This window comes from Colossoma macropomum, unplaced genomic scaffold (genome assembly GCF_904425465.1).
Source record: "Colossoma macropomum unplaced genomic scaffold, Colossoma_macropomum, whole genome shotgun sequence".
Lineage (NCBI taxonomy): Eukaryota > Metazoa > Chordata > Actinopteri > Characiformes > Serrasalmidae > Colossoma > Colossoma macropomum.
Window position 1 is genome coordinate 693,928 of NW_023496051.1, and position 18,739 is coordinate 712,666.

Here is an 18,739-nt window from a genome sequence, read left to right on the forward strand (position 1 = left end):
GTGGTATTTTGTGGCTCCTGAGGGGTTGATATCACAGTGTAAAGGGGTCTTTAAGCCCGATTCGCCCCTTGCGGCAAATTTTCACACTCTGAAGCCATTTCCAGGTCAGGAGCTCCATCAGAATCGACTGACTGCGCGGATGATCTGGTAGTGTAAGTGGAGAAACGAGTGGATCTTTAGCCCCGCGATCAAACAGAGGAGCTGCGTGTGAAACACAGGCGGATAAGAGCAGTTCATCATGTTTGTAATGTTGGAGGTCACTCTGTTTACAATTTCAGCTCAGCTGTCCAGCTGTCGCTGTATCAGCGCTTCTCAGCCCACATTAACCACCAGTTTGCGCATTCACTGCGCATAAAAGCACAAACAGCGCTGTTTGTGTCATGTGATCTCTGAGGAGGTCTGGGAGTTTGAGTTCTTACCAGACCACAGTTCAAACCAGAGCACAGCCGGTTTATGAGGAGCCTGGCCACTTCTTGCCCCCCACCCCCGACCCCCGACACCCAACCCCCACCGTTATGTCAACAACAGGACTGGAAAACAGCAGTGGGCGGAGTAATCGAGCTCAACGGCTAAAAACGAGAAGGTAAAATAGTTTATAATCACTTTTAATTGTAGAAAGTAGAGGAACGTATTTCACTAAAAAACCAAAGAATAATTACCAATATATTTCCTTTTTTTCTACAGCAAATGGGTTTTGTGCAGCTGAATGCTGACATTACTGCTACTGAGTGCTGATTGGTTAGCATTACTGCTACTGGGTGCTGATTGGTTAGCATTACTGCTACTGAGTTCTGATTAGTTAGCATTACTGCTACTGGGTGCTGATTGGTTAGCATTACTGCTACTGAGTTCTGATTAGTTAGCATTACTGCTACTGGGTGCTGATTGGTTAGCATTACCACTACTGAGCTCTGATTGGTTAGCATTGCTGCTACTGGGTGCTGATTGGTTAGCATTACTGCTACTGAGTGTTGACTAGTTAGCATTACTGCTACTGAGTTATGATTGGTTAGCATTACTGCTACTGGGTGCTGATTGGTTAGCATTACCACTACTGAGCTCTGATTGGTTAGCATTGCTGCTACTGAGTTCTGATTTGTTAGCATTACTTCTACTGAGTTATGATTGGTTAGCATTACTGGTACTGAGTTCTTATTAGTTAGCATTGCTGCTACTGGGTGCTGATTGGTTAGCATTACTGCTACTGAGTTCTGATTGGTTAGCATTACTGCTACTGAGTGCTGATTGGTTAGCATTACTGCTACTGAGTTCTGATTGGTTAGCATTACTGCTACTGAGTGCTGATTAGTTAGCCTTACTGCTACTGAGTTCTGATTGGTTAGCATTACTGCTACTGGGTGCTGATTAGTTAGCGTTACTGCTACTGTAAACACTTGTAGCCTACCAAAGCATGTCAAAAACAAAGACGTTGTTTAAATATTATAACACTGTCCAATTAAACGTAATGCACCGAGAATATTGTACTTCATTTTCAAATGAAAGTGAGCCTGTTAGCATTTCTTTTAGTCTTAATTCACTTATGTGTGAAATTAAAACAGAAGCATCAGCAAAACAGCTGCCTTCAAATTTTTTAGACCCAAAGGATCAAAAAGAGAAGAACAGAGCCTGAAACACTGTAAACTTCAGTTCCTGTGCTGATAGATGTACTGAGAAGTTCTACTGCAGTTCTATAGGGAATAATGCTGGTTTTAACATCAGTTCTACAGAGATAATTCAAATAATCATCATTTTAAGGTAAAGATAACAGTTAATTAAGGCTGATTATTAAAAATAAGTGTTATTAAAAATAAAAGCAAAGTTGAATTCTCAGGATTTTCCTTTCTCAGTAGCATTAAAGGAGAATTTCTTCCAAATTTTATGCATAAATCAGTCATTAGGATGTAAACCGAGTCATTCAGAGCAGTTTGGTGTAAACTTTTCTGTTTGAGAGTCAGAATTGTTCACAGTGGTGGTGACAGAAACCAGGCGTCCACCTCTGATACACTGCCTGATGTCTGAGACGTTGTTTTATGATAGTTTTTGTGATCACACACTGGACTAAAGTGTTGTTTTATGATGCACTTTTGGCCTAAATAGTATTTTATAATCCATTCATGCAGGGTGGGGTTTCTAACTGACCCCCTTCATGATGAGTTTAGCGCTCATGTTAACAGTATTCAGTGTTAAAAACTTTCTACTGGTCAAATACAGGGTGGTGAAATGGAAGTGAGCTTTACTTGCTGATTGGTTACCATTTGTTTACATCTGATCAGACAACAAGCTTCCAAATAAACACTGATATATCAACATTTTTTACTAGTTCCTCCTTTATGTGTCTTCAGGTTTGCCAAAGCTTTAATGTGAAATTATCTCTGGATAACTGTGCTATTACTGGACCATGTCCAAGTGTGTCCATGCTGTCAAAAAGCACTGATTAGAAGTCTGATTGTTGGAAATGGCCGAGTTTGACCGCTCCTGCTGTACACTGAAATTAAATGTCGCCATCTAGTGGATGTAGAATGAATTGTGTACAATGAAAATACAATGGACAGCACATGCAGGGGTCCTCAACCTTTTCCACCCAAGGCCCACCAGTTTATACAAACAAAGCATAGCAGCCCACAGAAAACTAAAATCAGCTTTTTTATTGCATGTTTTCTTTTCTTAAGCGCCGACACTGAAAACCTGAGAATTAGAGCCTGAAAAAGATCAGAACGGTTCACAGAAACCAGAATTACAGTTAAGTTAAAAACCATAACATAAAAAAACATATGGTTGCAGTGATGTTACAAAAAAGGGGGTGGGGGGGTTTAGAAATATGTGGGCTGTGATTTGGAACTGCAGTCCATCGTGTTTCACTGAAAATAATGTCACAATCAACAATAATAATAAACCTTACTTGAGGTAGGTATTTCTAATAAAGTGGCCAGCGAGTGGAAGCACAGGGTAGGGGTTTCTAATAAAGTGGCCAGTGAGTGGAAGCACGAGGTTGGCGTTTCTAATAAAGTGGCCAGTGAGTGGAAGTACAAAGTGGGTGTTTCTAATAAAGTGGCCAGTGATCCAAGGCAGATTTAGAGATTGTGGAGCTCTGGGCAAAAGACAGGAATGGGGACCCCTGGACTCACATTTTAAATTAGATAGTCAACCACCTTGACCAGGGGTGTCTAGTCCTGATCCTGGAGGCCTTAATTTCCTGGATCACCTGTGCTAGATTTGTGTTGGAGTTAAACTTTACACAGTAGTAGATCTCCAGGACCAGAATAGTATCTGCTACATAGAACCATTTTCAAAAAGAACACATTCTCCATCAGTCTGAAGAACCATTAAAGCGTGTAGATATTTCTCTGAGTGTTTATGGTTTTATATAGAATCAGTCTTTAAGAGTGTGGGGTTACATCAGATTAGAGGCTTATGTGGGAAGTTCAGCCAAATAAATAGTTCTAAAATAAAAACCAGTAAAGAATTACAGTGTAAATAAGAGCAGAGACAGGGATTCACAATTCAGAACTTTAAAAGCTGAATCATTTTATCAAAATATTTTTTTAATTATTATCAGTATCATCCAGTGCAGATTCATTTTACAAAAACAATACAAAAACATTTATTATACAATGAGCAAATTCTACTGTGCCAAAAAATTCTTCATATACAGTGGAAGTCATATGTTTACAAACACCTTAGCCACATTCATTTAAACATCTCACTTACATCATAGAACATATCCCCTCTCTTAGGTCAGTTAGGGTCACTACTATATTTATACATACATACATACATACTGATCAGACATAACATTATGATCACCTCCTTGTTTCTATGCTCATTGTCCATTTTATCAGCTCCACTTACTATATAGGTGCACTTTGTAGTTCTACAGTTACAGACTGTAGTCCATTTGTTTCTCTGCATACTTTGTTAGCCCCCTTTTACCCTGTTCTTCAGTGGTCAGGACCCCCCATGGACCCTGACAGAGCAGGTACTATTTGGGTGGCAGATCATTCTCAGTACTGCAGTAACACTGATGTGTTACTATAAAATGGACAATGAGTGTGCCTGATATACACACACATATACATATACATTATATACATACATACATACATACATACATATACATTATATATATGTATATACACACACACACACAATAATCTGTATAAAATATCTATATTATTAATAACTACATCATAACATCAGTTCAGTATGTGAAAAGTCAGACATCCAGCAGGGTCAGTCCCAACAGAGCTGCAGAGAAAAGCACAAGGTTCTCTGGTTTTCTTCCAGCGTCCCTGTTCCTCAACTCTCCTCTCACTGATAAAGCTGGCGCTGTTTTGACGTCCCCGTCTCTCTGCTGAAGCATTTGTGCAACTGGTCTCTCTGTGGAACACAGACAGAGTTAAACCCATCAGAGAGAAAGAACCACTTCCACAACACCAATCACGATCTGCTGTGTTCAAAGGGCTCATATACAGGTTCCTTTTCATTCTTCTCCTGAAGGGCACTGCATTTTTATTGCACCTCCAAGACTGATATGTAAATGACCGGTGTTCTGATTGGCTGCCCTGTATTGTCATGCCTTCAAGAAATAGTCTGGTCTGAAATGTGGTTAAGTCAGTACATATGCTAAAAACCATAAATCTGTCAATACTGGCTTCTAATACTGGCAACTTTGTTGAATTTCTCAAGTCCTTTGTCTCCTATTATGTCCTCTACTGGTATAACAGTTATGACCAACTCCAGAGGAGTAATTTCAGCTGGTGTACTGCCCACTACCAGTAGAGTCTTTGGAAGACAGCAATGATTTATTTGCTTCCTGACAGCCAGAAACAGCACAACGTTAAATCTTGCACTCTGTGCTACAGACTGTCTGCAGGATCAACACTCCACATCCCTTCAGAATGGGAAGGCGTAACTGATGTAGGCCGAATGTACATGTGTGCGGTGCGACAATTTACAGAATTAATTGTGATACGATACAGCGGCTTCTTGATTCGATACATTTTTCAATACAGCAAAAATAAGGAGTGGCTGAAAATGTGCCTTACATTAGTCTGAATTAAGTGTGCTGCTTATTTGGAATGGAAAGCTGCAGCCACACCAGCCCTTTGGAAATAAGATTTTCAGTTTCATAGAATATTCACCATTATAAAAGTACAACATCTGTACAACACCAGTGTTCTGATCTAAGGCTGTAGCCAAAAGCATAAGTGTTTATACAGTCCATCAAATTATTATTTTTAAAAAATTCATGTTTTGTAATATAGGCCCTTTGATGGTTTTATTTTCAAATCAAACCAAACAGGATTTAAGGAGACTTTCTACAAACCTTGAACAATCAGCTGTACTTTCGTTTGTTTGTTGATAGCAGGAATGAAGCAGGTGTACAGTCCTCCATCAGCCTTCTGGACACTGCTGAGTGTGATGGAGAAGTTTCCCTTTGTCCACTCAGCTGGAAAACTTTCAACTCTGTGTCTGAATGATGTGTCCTGTTCATCAAACAACACTTCGCTGTCGATGATGTCGTACACAGTCCTGCTGTCTCTGAATCTCCAGAACACAGTGACTTTATCCTGCAGTGCCTCATCACTGTTTGAACATGGTAAGATGACAGGCTTTCCTACACCAGCTTCAATGCCCTGCAGGGACACTGAAATAGACACTGAAACACAATAAAAGCAGATGTAAGCACAGCCTGGCTTTTATTTTCTTCATGTGCTGCATATTATATTGAGGTAAATTAAGTTTTCACCTTTGTCTATCAGCAGCAGTAAGACACAGGAGAACCAGCATCTACATCAAGAAAATACAGAATAAAATGCTCGAGAAAGACATTCTGATGGCTCATATTCTTCAAAACTGCAAATGCTGCATGAAAATCCTTTTTTTCCCCCAAATATCAAATGAGCAAAATTAATCCTGTTTAACTGCATTTAGTGCAACACTATGCCAAATATTGAATAAAAATCATTGTATTTACAGTTTAACAGTATTTTTTTTAAAATGTAGCATTATGATGTCTGAAAAAATTAACAGTGTGACACATCGTGTACCATGACAATTTCTTGAAGTATCACAATATTATATTTTGCCATATCGCCCACCTCTAGATCTAAATGTCTGTCCAGTCACAAACCTGCAACACTGTGTTCGTCGAGCTAAACCAGAGAACTTTGAGTGATAAACTGGCTTCGGCAAGATAAGTGACCAGAGACTGTTCACAAGATGTTGATTAGATGTAAAACAATATATTAGATGTTGCATATAAGGTTTGGGCTTGAAATACATGTGTATTAAAATATTCCACTGAATAAAAACATGCGTTTTCACAGCTTTTGTTCCATGATATTTTAGATTATTATCACTCTATTGTACAATATTGCTCTGGGGCCACATTACAGAAACTTCCTATCTTTTTGTCTGAACTTAAGATTTGACAGGTCAAAATAAGATTTTTCACAAATTCGTAGTACAGAAGCAAATCTTCCCTTCATTTAGGGATTTTATCTTACAGTATCTTATTCCAACTCAGGAACTTTTTTAGCGCGAGTAAAAAACACAAACTCACACACATCAGCAAATCTATCAGTGTGTGAATCACTTCTAATCTTAATACACACAAAAATAAAATAAACCCCCAAAACACAGTAAGAAGGACGAAGCTAAAGTCGGCTTCCTATTCGCCAGCTTCTTGTTCGAGTTTTCACGTTCCACCTTAATTGGTGCAGCAGCCACTTTCTGGTGCCTGAAGCTGCACCATTTAAGGTGGAACGGGAAAATTTGAACAAGAAGCTGGCAAGTAAGAAACTAACGTCAGGTTTGTGTAAGAAGGTGCTAAAGTTAATCTATTATGGATATCTACACGGATTAAGGAATGCTGTAACTTACCCAGCTACACAGCTTTAACCATCACTGTAATTAAATAACTACTACATAGAGTTAAGATCCCCTGAATAGACTATTAAATGAAATAAGCTTCATATAAAACCAGAGAAAAACAAATCACATTAACAGGTTCTCTGTGCTTCACCAACCACACGGCCATATCTACACATAAACACCACACAAACATGAGCGTGGATCGCTGCGTTTCCTCCGTTATATAAGCCTATCCCACTTTCTGAGATCAATATTCTTGAAATAGTGTAATTTTGGACAATATCTTTCTCAAACTGCCGCTCTGTAATGGTACTGAATGCAGTCCAGCAGCGATGTTGACCGCCCCAAAATGGCGGCGCCGTTGACGTGCCTGGCTGAACCCACCGCGGCATCTAGGTAACGTTATGTATTAACGTTGGTTAGCCAGACAGCTAACGTTAGCTGCCGTTACTGATGTAAAGGTGAAACAAAACTAAAGCGTGATAAGCTTGAAGTTATGACTATTGTGACCGCGTTTCGTGCTGTTTATCAGAGCGTCGCTGCTCTCCAGGTTCATTAATCCAAACGCTTTAGCCAAACGCTTTTAACGTTATTCCGCCTATTATAAAGACACGTTCAGCTCTGTCTCCTCAAAACTCACCACCATCACTGTAATACTTTATCATCAACAGTAACACACGAAGGTAATGAGAGTGACGGAGTCTGCAGTGTCTGAGATTTTTAAAACGCAGAGTTAGAAAAGAAAACCATCTCAGTGAAATCAGCGTTTAACAGTGTAAATAAATGTAGCCTCATTATGTCAGTAGTGAACTATGCTGCCTGACACAGCTGCCTAGAAACGCTAGAAACAGACGGTTAAACAGGAGTTAGGACACTGTTGGGACAGTATTTAGGAGATTTGGTCTAGTTAGGATCCTTCTGTCATACTGTTTTCTTATCTGGAGTTAGGATAAGATTAGTTAGGGACATTTATTCTGTAAAAGCTTCTGTCATAAATTCAGTGCGTACTTAAGTTGTCATGGTAACTTAAGATTTCAGGCTTAAGACGTTTCTGTAATGCGGCCCCTGGACTCTATCACGTTCACGTTTGTCTTAGCTTACTGGAGTTTCTGGTTGCACACATATTAATACTGATGTTAAAATATCGTTTTAAACAGTATGATCAATAAAGGCATCGCTTTAAGGAGCCTGATCAAGTCTAACAAACGCAGAGAAGCTGAAATACACAGATCTATTTTCCTATTGGCCCAAATCTCACCAATCAGAATGATTTTTGGGTTGCTGGCCAGATTTTACAGCTAAGTAATAGTAAATGTGTACATACCGCTGACTGAGTCTTAACCGTGTCATGGCGTCGTTTCTGTGAAGCAGCTCGCGAGCGAAAGAAAGAAAGAATAAATGAATGAATGAGGAGACTTTTAGAGCACTCCTCCTTTTATAAAGCACCTACACGCGGAACAGACCCACCCAGCTCACCTGTATTAAAGGAGTCTAAACTCCTAAACCATTAAGGGGCGTGTACATGGGGCGGAGCTTCGAATTCAAACGAGCCTGTATTGTACTCCTTCACATGCAAAGTAAAACATAATCTGAATGTTTTGTTTTGTGATTATTGCTGTTGCTTTCTTTATAATTACACCAGCTATTCACACGATACTTAACTATGAACCGCTGGCTTCATCCCTACTGACAAAATCACCAGTGGTTTCTGGCGGTGTCCTATAGACTGTAGTGGTATTTTGTGGCTCCTGAGGGGTTGATATCACAGTGTAAAGGGGTCTTTAAGCCCGATTCGCCCCTTGCGGCAAATTTTCACACTCTGAAGCCATTTCCAGGTCAGGAGCTCCATCAGAATCGACTGACTGCGCGGATGATCTGGTAGTGTAAGTGGAGAAACGAGTGGATCTTTAGCCCCGCGATCAAACAGAGGAGCTGCGTGTGAAACACAGGCGGATAAGAGCAGTTCATCATGTTTGTAATGTTGGATCCAGACGTCAGGTCACTCTGTTTACAATTTCAGCTCAGCTGTCCAGCTGTCGCTGTATCAGCGCTTCTCAGCCCACATTAACCACCAGTTTGCGCATTCACTGCGCATAAAAGCACAAACAGCGCTGTTTGTGTCATGTGATCTCTGAGGAGGTCTGGGAGTTTGAGTTCTTACCAGACCACAGTTCAAACCAGAGCACAGCCGGTTTATGAGGAGCCTGGCCACTTCTTGCCCCCCACCCCCGACCCCCGACACCCAACCCCCACCGTTATGTCAACAACAGGACTGGAAAACAGCAGTGGGCGGAGTAATCGAGCTCAACGGCTAAAAACGAGAAGGTAAAATAGTTTATAATCACTTTTAATTGTAGAAAGTAGAGGAACGTATTTCACTAAAAAACCAAAGAATAATTACCAATATATTTCCTTTTTTTCTACAGCAAATGGGTTTTGTGCAGCTGAATGCTGACATTACTGCTACTGAGTGCTGATTGGTTAGCATTACTGCTACTGGGTGCTGATTGGTTAGCATTACTGCTACTGAGTTCTGATTAGTTAGCATTACTGCTACTGGGTGCTGATTGGTTAGCATTACTGCTACTGAGTTCTGATTAGTTAGCATTACTGCTACTGGGTGCTGATTGGTTAGCATTACCACTACTGAGCTCTGATTGGTTAGCATTGCTGCTACTGAGTTCTGATTTGTTAGCATTACTTCTACTGAGTTATGATTGGTTAGCATTACTGGTACTGAGTTCTTATTAGTTAGCATTGCTGCTACTGGGTGCTGATTGGTTAGCATTACTGCTACTGAGTTCTGATTGGTTAGCATTACTGCTACTGAGTGCTGATTGGTTAGCATTACTGCTACTGAGTTCTGATTGGTTAGCATTACTGCTACTGAGTGCTGATTAGTTAGCCTTACTGCTACTGAGTTCTGATTGGTTAGCATTACTGCTACTGAGTGCTGATTAGTTAGCGTTACTGCTACTGTAAACACTTGTAGCCTACCAAAGCATGTCAAAAACAAAGACATTGTTTAAATATTATAACACTGTCCAATTAAACGTAATGCACCGAGAATATTGTACTTCATTTTCAAATGAAAGTGAGCCTGTTAGCATTTCTTTTAGTCTTAATTCACTTATGTGTGAAATTAAAACAGAAGCATCAGCAAAACAGCTGCCTTCAAATTTTTTAGACCCAAAGGATCAAAAAGAGAAGAACAGAGCCTGAAACACTGTAAACTTCAGTTCCTGTGCTGATAGATGTACTGAGAAGTTCTACTGCAGTTCTATAGGGAATAATGCTGGTTTTAACATCAGTTCTACAGAGATAATTCAAATAATCATCATTTTAAGGTAAAGATAACAGTTAATTAAGGCTGATTATTAAAAATAAGTGTTATTAAAAATAAAAGCAAAGTTGAATTCTCAGGATTTTCCTTTCTCAGTAGCATTAAAGGAGAATTTCTTCCAAATTTTATGCATAAATCAGTCATTAGGATGTAAACCGAGTCATTCAGAGCAGTTTGGTGTAAACTTTTCTGTTTGAGAGTCAGAATTGTTCACAGTGGTGGTGACAGAAACCAGGCGTCCACCTCTGATACACTGCCTGATGTCTGAGACGTTGTTTTATGATAGTTTTTGTGATCACACACTGGACTAAAGTGTTGTTTTATGATGCACTTTTGGCCTAAATAGTATTTTATAATCCATTCATGCAGGGTGGGGTTTCTAACTGACCCCCTTCATGATGAGTTTAGCGCTCATGTTAACAGTATTCAGTGTTAAAAACTTTCTACTGGTCAAATACAGGGTGGTGAAATGGAAGTGAGCTTTACTTGCTGATTGGTTACCATTTGTTTACATCTGATCAGACAACAAGCTTCCAAATAAACACTGATATATCAACATTTTTTACTAGTTCCTCCTTTATGTGTCTTCAGGTTTGCCAAAGCTTTAATGTGAAATTATCTCTGGATAACTGTGCTATTACTGGACCATGTCCAAGTGTGTCCATGCTGTCAAAAAGCACTGATTAGAAGTCTGATTGTTGGAAATGGCCGAGTTTGACCGCTCCTGCTGTACACTGAAATTAAATGTCGCCATCTAGTGGATGTAGAATGAATTGTGTACAATGAAAATACAATGGACAGCACATGCAGGGGTCCTCAACCTTTTCCACCCCAAGCCCCACCAGTTTATACAAACAAAGCATAGCAGCCCACAGAAAACTAAAATCAGCTTTTTTATTGCATGTTTTCTTTTCTTAAGCGCCGACACTGAAAACCTGAGAATTAGAGCCTGAAAAAGATCAGAACGGTTCACAGAAACCAGAATTACAGTTAAGTTAAAAACCATAACATAAAAAAACATATGGTTGCAGTGATGTTACAAAAAAGGGGGTGGGGGGGTTTAGAAATATGTGGGCTGTGATTTGGAACTGCAGTCCATCGTGTTTCACTGAAAATAATGTCACAATCAACAATAATAATAAACCTTACTTGAGGTAGGTATTTCTAATAAAGTGGCCAGCGAGTGGAAGCACAGGGTAGGGGTTTCTAATAAAGTGGCCAGTGAGTGGAAGCACGAGGTTGGTGTTTCTAATAAAGTGGCCAGTGAGTGGAAGTACAAGGTGGGTGTTTCTAATAAAGTGGCCAGTGATCCAAGGCAGATTTAGAGATTGTGGAGCTCTGGGCAAAAGACAGGAATGGGGACCCCTGGACTCACATTTTAAATTAGATAGTCAACCACCTTGACCAGGGGTGTCTAGTCCTGATCCTGGAGGCCTTAATTTCCTGGATCACCTGTGCTAGATTTGTGTTGGAGTTAAACTTTACACAGTAGTAGATCTCCAGGACCAGAATAGTATCTGCTACATAGAACCATTTTCAAAAAGAACACATTCTCCATCAGTCTGAAGAACCATTAAAGCGTGTAGATATTTCTCTGAGTGTTTATGGTTTTATATAGAATCAGTCTTTAAGAGTGTGGGGTTACATCAGATTAGAGGCTTATGTGGGAAGTTCAGCCAAATAAATAGTTCTAAAATAAAAACCAGTAAAGAATTACAGTGTAAATAAGAGCAGAGACAGGGATTCACAATTCAGAACTTTAAAAGCTGAATCATTTTATCAAAATATTTTTTTTAATTATTATTATCAGTATCATCACTTGTCATTTATACATATACATATATACATACATACATATATACACACACACTGATCAGGCATAACATTATGACCACCTCCTTGTTTCTACATTCATTTTCCATTTTATCAGCTCCACTTACTATATAGGTGCATTTTGTAGTTCTACAATTACAGACTGTAGTCCATCTGTTTCTCTGCATACTTTGTTAGCCCGTTTTACCCTGTTCTTCAGTGGTCAGGACCCCCATGGACCCTCACAGAGTAGGTACTATTTGGGTGGCAGATCATTCTCAGTACTGCAGTAACACTGATGGGGTGGTGGTGTGTTAGTGCTGAGAATGATAAAATGGACAATGAGTGTGCCTGATTGGTGTGTGTGTGTGTGTGTGTGTGTATATATATATATACACACACACACACACACAATATCCATGTAAAGATCTATATTATAATACCTACATCATAACATCAGTTCAGTATGTGAAAAGTCAGACATACAGCAGGGTCAGTCCCAACAGAGCTGCAGAGAAAAGCACAAGGTTCTCTGGTTTTCTTCCAGCGTCCCTGTTCCTCAACTCTCCTCTCACTGATAAAGCTGGCGCTGGTTTGACGTCCCCGTTTCTCCACTGAAGTGATGGTGCAACTGGTCTCTCTGTGGAACACAGACAGAGTTAAACCCATCAGAGAGACAGAGAACCACTTCCACAACACCAATCAAGATCTGCTGTGTTCAAAGGGCTCATATACAGGTTCCTTTTCATTCTTCTCCTGAAGGGCACTGCATTTTTACTGTACCTCCAAGACTGATATGTAAATGACCGGTGTTCTGATTGGCTGCCCTGTATTGTCATGCCTTCAAGAAATAGTCTGGTCTGAAATGTGGTTAAGTCAGTACATATGCTAAAACCCATAAATCTGTCAGTACTGGTTTCTAATACTGGCTTTGCTAGCCTGGCCAAAAATGACCCCTTCTGCCACTTCCTGTTCCACCTTAAATGTTGTAGCGGCTACATTCTACATACTGCTGCACCGTTTAAGGCGGAATGGGAAATTCAAATGAGAAGCCAACGTCAGCTTTGTTGAATTTCTCAAGTCCTTTGTCTCCTATTATGTCCTGTACTACCTCAACTGGTATAACGGTTATGACCAACTCCAGAGGAGTAATTTCAGCTGGTGTACTGCCCACTACCAGTAGAGTCTTTGGAAGGCAGCAATGATTTATTTGCTTCCTGACAGCCAGAAACAGCACAACGTTAATTGTTTTCCCAAATCTTGCACTCTAATAACTGTGCTACAGACTGTCTGCAGGATCAACACTCCATATCACTTCAGAAAGAATGGGAAGGCTTACAGTGGCTTCTCGATTCAATACGTTTTTCAATGCAGCAAAAATAAGGAGTGGCTGAAAATGTGCCTTACATTAGTCTGAATTAAGTGTGCTGCTTATTTAGAATGGAAAGCTGCAGCCACACCAGCCCTTTGGAAATAAGATTTTCAGTTTCATAGAATATTCACCATTATAAAAGTACAACATCTGTACAACACCAGTGTTCTGATCTAAGGCTGTAGCCAAAAGCAGACATGTTTATACAATCTGTGAAATTCTTATTTTTAAAAAATGTGTGTTTTATATAATATAGGCCCTTTGATGGTTTTATTTTAATTTCAAATCAAACCAAACAGGATTTAAGGAGACTTTCTACAAACCTTTAACAATCAGCTCTACTTTCATTTGTTTGTTGATAGCAGGAATGAAGCAGGTGTACGGTCCTCCATCAGCCTTCTGGACACTGCTGAGTGTGATGGAGAAGTTTCCTTTTGTCCACTCAGCTGGAAAACTTTCAACTCTGTGTCTGAACGATGTGTCCTGTTCATCAAATGACACTTTGCTGTTGATAATGTCGCACACAGTCCTGCTGTCTCTGAATCTCCAGAACACAGTGGCTTTATCCTGCAGTGCTTTATCACTGTTTGAACACGGTAAGGGGACACTGCATCCTACAACTGCTTCAATCTCCTGCAGGGACACTGAAACACACATTAAGGCAGATGTGAGCACAGCCTGGCTTTTGTTTTCCATGTACTACATATTGCTTATTTAGGTGTTTAGAAATGTTGGTATATTGAGGTACATCAAGTTCTCACCTTTGTCTATCAGCAGCAGGAACACACAGGACAACCAGCATCTGTAGAAACATCAACAAAACACTGAATAATAATCATGGTGGGACATTCTGACTGGTCTTTCCTGCATTACCTGAAAATGCAGTCAATCAGACAAGACATGTTTTGTGTCTTGTTGTGGACTAAAGAACAAAAGCCATGTCACACAGCTAAAAACAGTAATAACTGTATTCATGGTTATAGATAACAGTTTATACAGTGTCAGAAACCATATAAGCAAGTCTATTAGAGATTATATCAACACTGTGTGAGGCACCATGCTAACTCGTGGGGTACAAACAGTGTTTTTGGTTGGTACCGTGTTGCCAGGCTACTCTAGCGTTGGTTGGCTGCTAACTCACTCAGCAAAATGTTTGGTTCTACAACTTTTCTTTTGGAAATGTTTGGTAATGAGGTCTTTAACACATTAACTGACATTTTACACATCTTCTCTTTCGTCTTCGGTTTGAGAACTGAGCAACAATTCACTCCAAACTCTTGGAAAACTGGGTACATTAATACGTCAGTCGGAGGCAGACCAGTGCCAACCAATCAGCGCTTAGTAGCAGTAATGCTAACCAATCAGCGCTCAGTAGCAGTAATGCTAACCATTCAGCGCTCATTAGCAGTAATGCCAACCACTCAGCACTCAGTAGCAGTAATGCCAATAAATCAATGCTCAGTAGCAGTAATGCCAATCAATCAGCGCTCAGTAGCAGTGATGCCAATCAATCAGCAATCAGTAGCAGTAATGCCAATAAATCAATGCTCAGTAGCAGTAATGCCAATCAATCAGCGCTCAGTAGCAGTGATGCCAATCAATCAGCAATCAGTAGCAGTAATGCCAATCAATCAGCGCTCAGTAGCAGTAATGCCAATCAATCAGCGCTCAGTAGCAGTGATGCCAATCAATCAGCGCTCAGTAGCAGTAATGCCAATCAATCAGCGCTCAGTAGCAGTGATGCCAATCAATCAGCAATCAGTAGCAGTAATGCCAAGCAATCAGCGATGAGTAGCGTTAATGCCAATCAATTAGCACTGAGTACCAGTGATGCCAACCAATCAGCGCTCAGTAGCAGTAATGCCAAGCAATCAGCGATGAGTAGCAGTAATGCCAATCAATCAGCACTGAGTAACAGTAATGCCAATCAATCAGCACTGAGTAGAAGTTATGCTAATCAATCAGCACTCAGCGGCAGTAATGCTAATCAATCAGCACTCAGTAGCAGTAATGCCAACCAATCAGTGCTCAGTAGCAGTAATGCCAAGCAATCAGCGCTCAGTAGCAGTAATGCCAACCAATCAGCGCTCAGTAGCAGTAATGCCAATCAATCAGCGCTCAGTAGCAGTAATGCTAACCAGTCAGCACTGAGTAGCAGTAATGTCAATCAATCAGCACTCAGTAGAAGTAATGCTAATCAATCAGCACTCAGTAGCAGTAATGTCAATCAATCAGCACTCAGTAGAAGTAATGCAAATCAATCAACACTGAGTAGCAGTAATGGCAACAAATCAGCACTGAGTAGCAGTAATGCCAATCAATCAGCACTCAGCAGCAGTAATGCTATCCAATCAGCACTCAGTAACAGTAATGCCAATCAATCAGCACTCAGTAGCAGTAATGCCAACCAATCAGCTCCAGTGCAAAAGGAAAGAAGCAAACTTCAGACAACAAACATGTTGTGGCTGATTGACTACATTCAGGGTTATGAGCTGATGGCACATGTTCTCAGTAGAACCGTTCACACAAAGTAGAACAACTTTTTGTGGTATCTGCTTTACTGATGCTGACTGTCTCACTTTTTCAATGGGGGTGGCCAATGCCCCTGTCACCATCTGTAAAGAGTAAAATAAATAAAAGCAACGCACATAACTGAAATTAAATCAATTTGTCCTCTCTATAGTACACTTCTTACACATTCATTTATTTATATTTGTTTTTAGCTCTACAAAGTATGCTCCACTTTGAGTTAAATTTTATATGATCTGTCAATGTCGGACTGAAAACAGTCTGACAGTAAAGCAACTTTGAATTTGAAACACAGCTACCAATAAAAATCCTTTTTCAGGTTCCTCTTAGCTCTGATTCGCTCGTTTGAAACAAACCCCGCCCCTCATCGTACCTCATGTGGTCTATGTGCGAGCTCCCCGTTACCCAGCACGCCTGTACGTCACTGACAAGACACGGAGCGCTTTAAAGACCGTTTAGACCGTTTAAGTGACCATAAAACACCGTATTAGAGTCTTATTACAATAAACTGCGCCTCGCCTTCACAGTCCGTGAGAGCGGCCTGCACTGGAGGGGGCAGGAAATAAGAACAGAGCCGTCTAACCGGACAGTTTTACCTGGAGCAGCCAATGGACAGAGAATCCTCGCGCGACTCACGTATCAGACGTAACATTTCTCTGAAGTGACAGAATAAAGACGAGCTACACAGTAAAAGATTACGGGCTTCAACACAGTCTGATAAGAACGAAATGAAGAGACATGGTTTGTGAGCGGAGAGAGAGAGAGAGAGAGAGAGTCAGGTAAAACGATGTATTAGCTTCTGTTATTCGAGTTTACAGCTGCTATAAATAGTGTTTGTTTTCCAGGATTTACAGAGAAAAAGGTCTCTAATCTGTGATTATAGTGAATATAGAATTAATGGAGAAGCGAGGAAAGATGGAGCTGATTCAAGTATAAAGGAATCCAGACAGCTCAACCAGACAGTTCTTCACTATAAAGATATGTGTGTATTAGTAAATGTGTACTGACCCTTCACTGAGTCCTGATCTGGTCATCGCGTGGCTTCTGTGCAGCTCGAGAGTGAAAGAATGAAGGACCAAGTATTTGAAAGTAGCGCAGTAAGACCGCACCTGAGACCCCGCCCCCTTTTTCAACCGACCAATAATATTACACGATCGTAACTCATCCATCCTTCATCATTTTGGGTCGTTTCTTTAAGTCCATTCACCATGAAATTTACACAGAATGTAAAGGACAACAGGTAAAACTGAAAAACGGCACAAATGGAGATACAATGTTTCCTTCCGACATATAGTGACATATCTATCTATCTATCTATCTATCTATATATGTATACTCCTCCTTTAAGTCAGGATAACTAAATGTAGTCTGACCATTTACACCACCATTATTTTGTTATTCTTTATAAATGTGTTATTTGGAATTTGTTTGCTGCACTGCATAAATAATTTCATTTGAAAAATAACAAATGATCACTTTTCCACAGCGCTTACAGACATAAATATTTCATAAGTCAATTCCACAACTATGAGGAATGGATCAAGGTTTAGACTCTGTAATCAGGTACGGGAGAAGAGAAACCTGCTCCCTTATCATGAAAACCTCCAGAAAGCATAAGAAACAAGCTTGCTTGGCGTGTTACTCAGTAGATCAGATCATTTAGTCTTCATTTTAACTGCAAAATACTTACAACAGAAACCGGAATTACAGTTATGTTAAAAAGCATAACTTAAAAAAAACATATGGTTGCAGTGATGTTACAAAAAAGGGGGGTGGGGGGGTTTAGAAATATGTGGGCTGTGATTTGGAACTACAGTCCATCGTGTTTCACTGAAAATAATGTCACAATCAACAAGAATAATAAACCTTACTTGAGGTAGGTGTTTCTAATAAAGTGTCCAGTGAGTGGAAGCACAAGGTGGATGCTTCTAATAAAGTGGCCAGTGAGTGGAAATACAGGGTTGGTGTTTCTAATAAAGTGGCCAGTGAGTGGAAGCACAAGGTGGGTGTTTCTAATAAAGTGGCCAGTGATCCAAGGCAGATTTAGAGATTGTGGAGCTCTGGGCAAAAGACAGGAATGGGGACCCCTGGACATTTTTAAATTAGTCAACCACCTTGACCAGGGGTGTCTAGTCCTGATCCTGGAGGCCTTAATTTCCTGGATCACGTGTGCTAGATTTGTGTTGGAGTTAAACTTTACACAGTGGTAGATCTCCAGGACCAGAACAGTATCTGCTACATAGAACCATTTTCAAAAAGAACACATTCTCCATCAGTCTGAAGAACCATTAAAGCGTGTAGATATTTCTCTGAGTGTTTATGGTTTTATATAGAATCAGTCTTTTTTAAGTGTGGGGTTACATCAGATTAGAGGCTTATGTGGGAAGTTCAGTCAAATAAATAGTTCTAAAATAAAAACCAGTAAAGAATTACAGTGTAAATAAGAGCAGAGACAGGGATTCACAATTCAGAACTTTAAAAGCTGAATCATTTTATCAAAATATTTTTTTAATTATTATCAGTATCATCCAGTGCAGATTCATTTTACAAAAACAATACAAAAACATTTATTATACAATGAGCAAATTCTACTGTGCCAAAAAATTCTTCATATACAGTGGAAGTCATAAGTTTACAAACACCTTAGCCACATTCATTTAAACATCTCACTTACATCATAGAACACATCCCCTCTCTTAGGTCAGTTAGGGTCACTACTATATTTATACATATACATACATACATACATACATACATACACACACACACACACACACACACACACACACTGATCAGGCATAACATTA

General features: G+C 39.9%; 3 protein-coding genes across 3 annotated transcripts in view; all 3 read right to left on the reverse strand.

Annotated features, from left to right (window-relative positions):
• LOC118804626 (CD276 antigen homolog) overlaps positions 1-18,739 on the reverse strand; it is a 42,150-nt gene that overhangs the window by 11,201 nt on the left and 12,210 nt on the right. The gene's annotated exons all lie outside the window — the stretch shown is intronic.
• LOC118804623 (CD276 antigen homolog) lies at positions 3,522-8,363 on the reverse strand. The gene is made up of 4 exons (XM_036565176.1): positions 8,201-8,363; positions 5,750-5,790; positions 5,327-5,659; positions 3,522-4,377 (listed from the first exon to the last, which is right to left on the reverse strand). The coding sequence occupies exons 1-4, from the start codon at positions 8,224-8,226 to the stop codon at positions 4,214-4,216; spliced, it is 564 nt and encodes a 187-aa protein (XP_036421069.1). The 5' UTR covers positions 8,227-8,363; the 3' UTR covers positions 3,522-4,213.
• On the reverse strand, positions 12,415-16,993 carry LOC118804625 (T-cell surface glycoprotein CD4-like). Its single transcript, XM_036565178.1, has 4 exons — positions 16,941-16,993; positions 14,165-14,205; positions 13,727-14,047; positions 12,415-12,671 (listed from the first exon to the last, which is right to left on the reverse strand). Exons 1-4 carry the CDS (start codon positions 16,964-16,966, stop codon positions 12,508-12,510), a joined length of 552 nt encoding a protein of 183 aa, XP_036421071.1. The 5' UTR covers positions 16,967-16,993; the 3' UTR covers positions 12,415-12,507.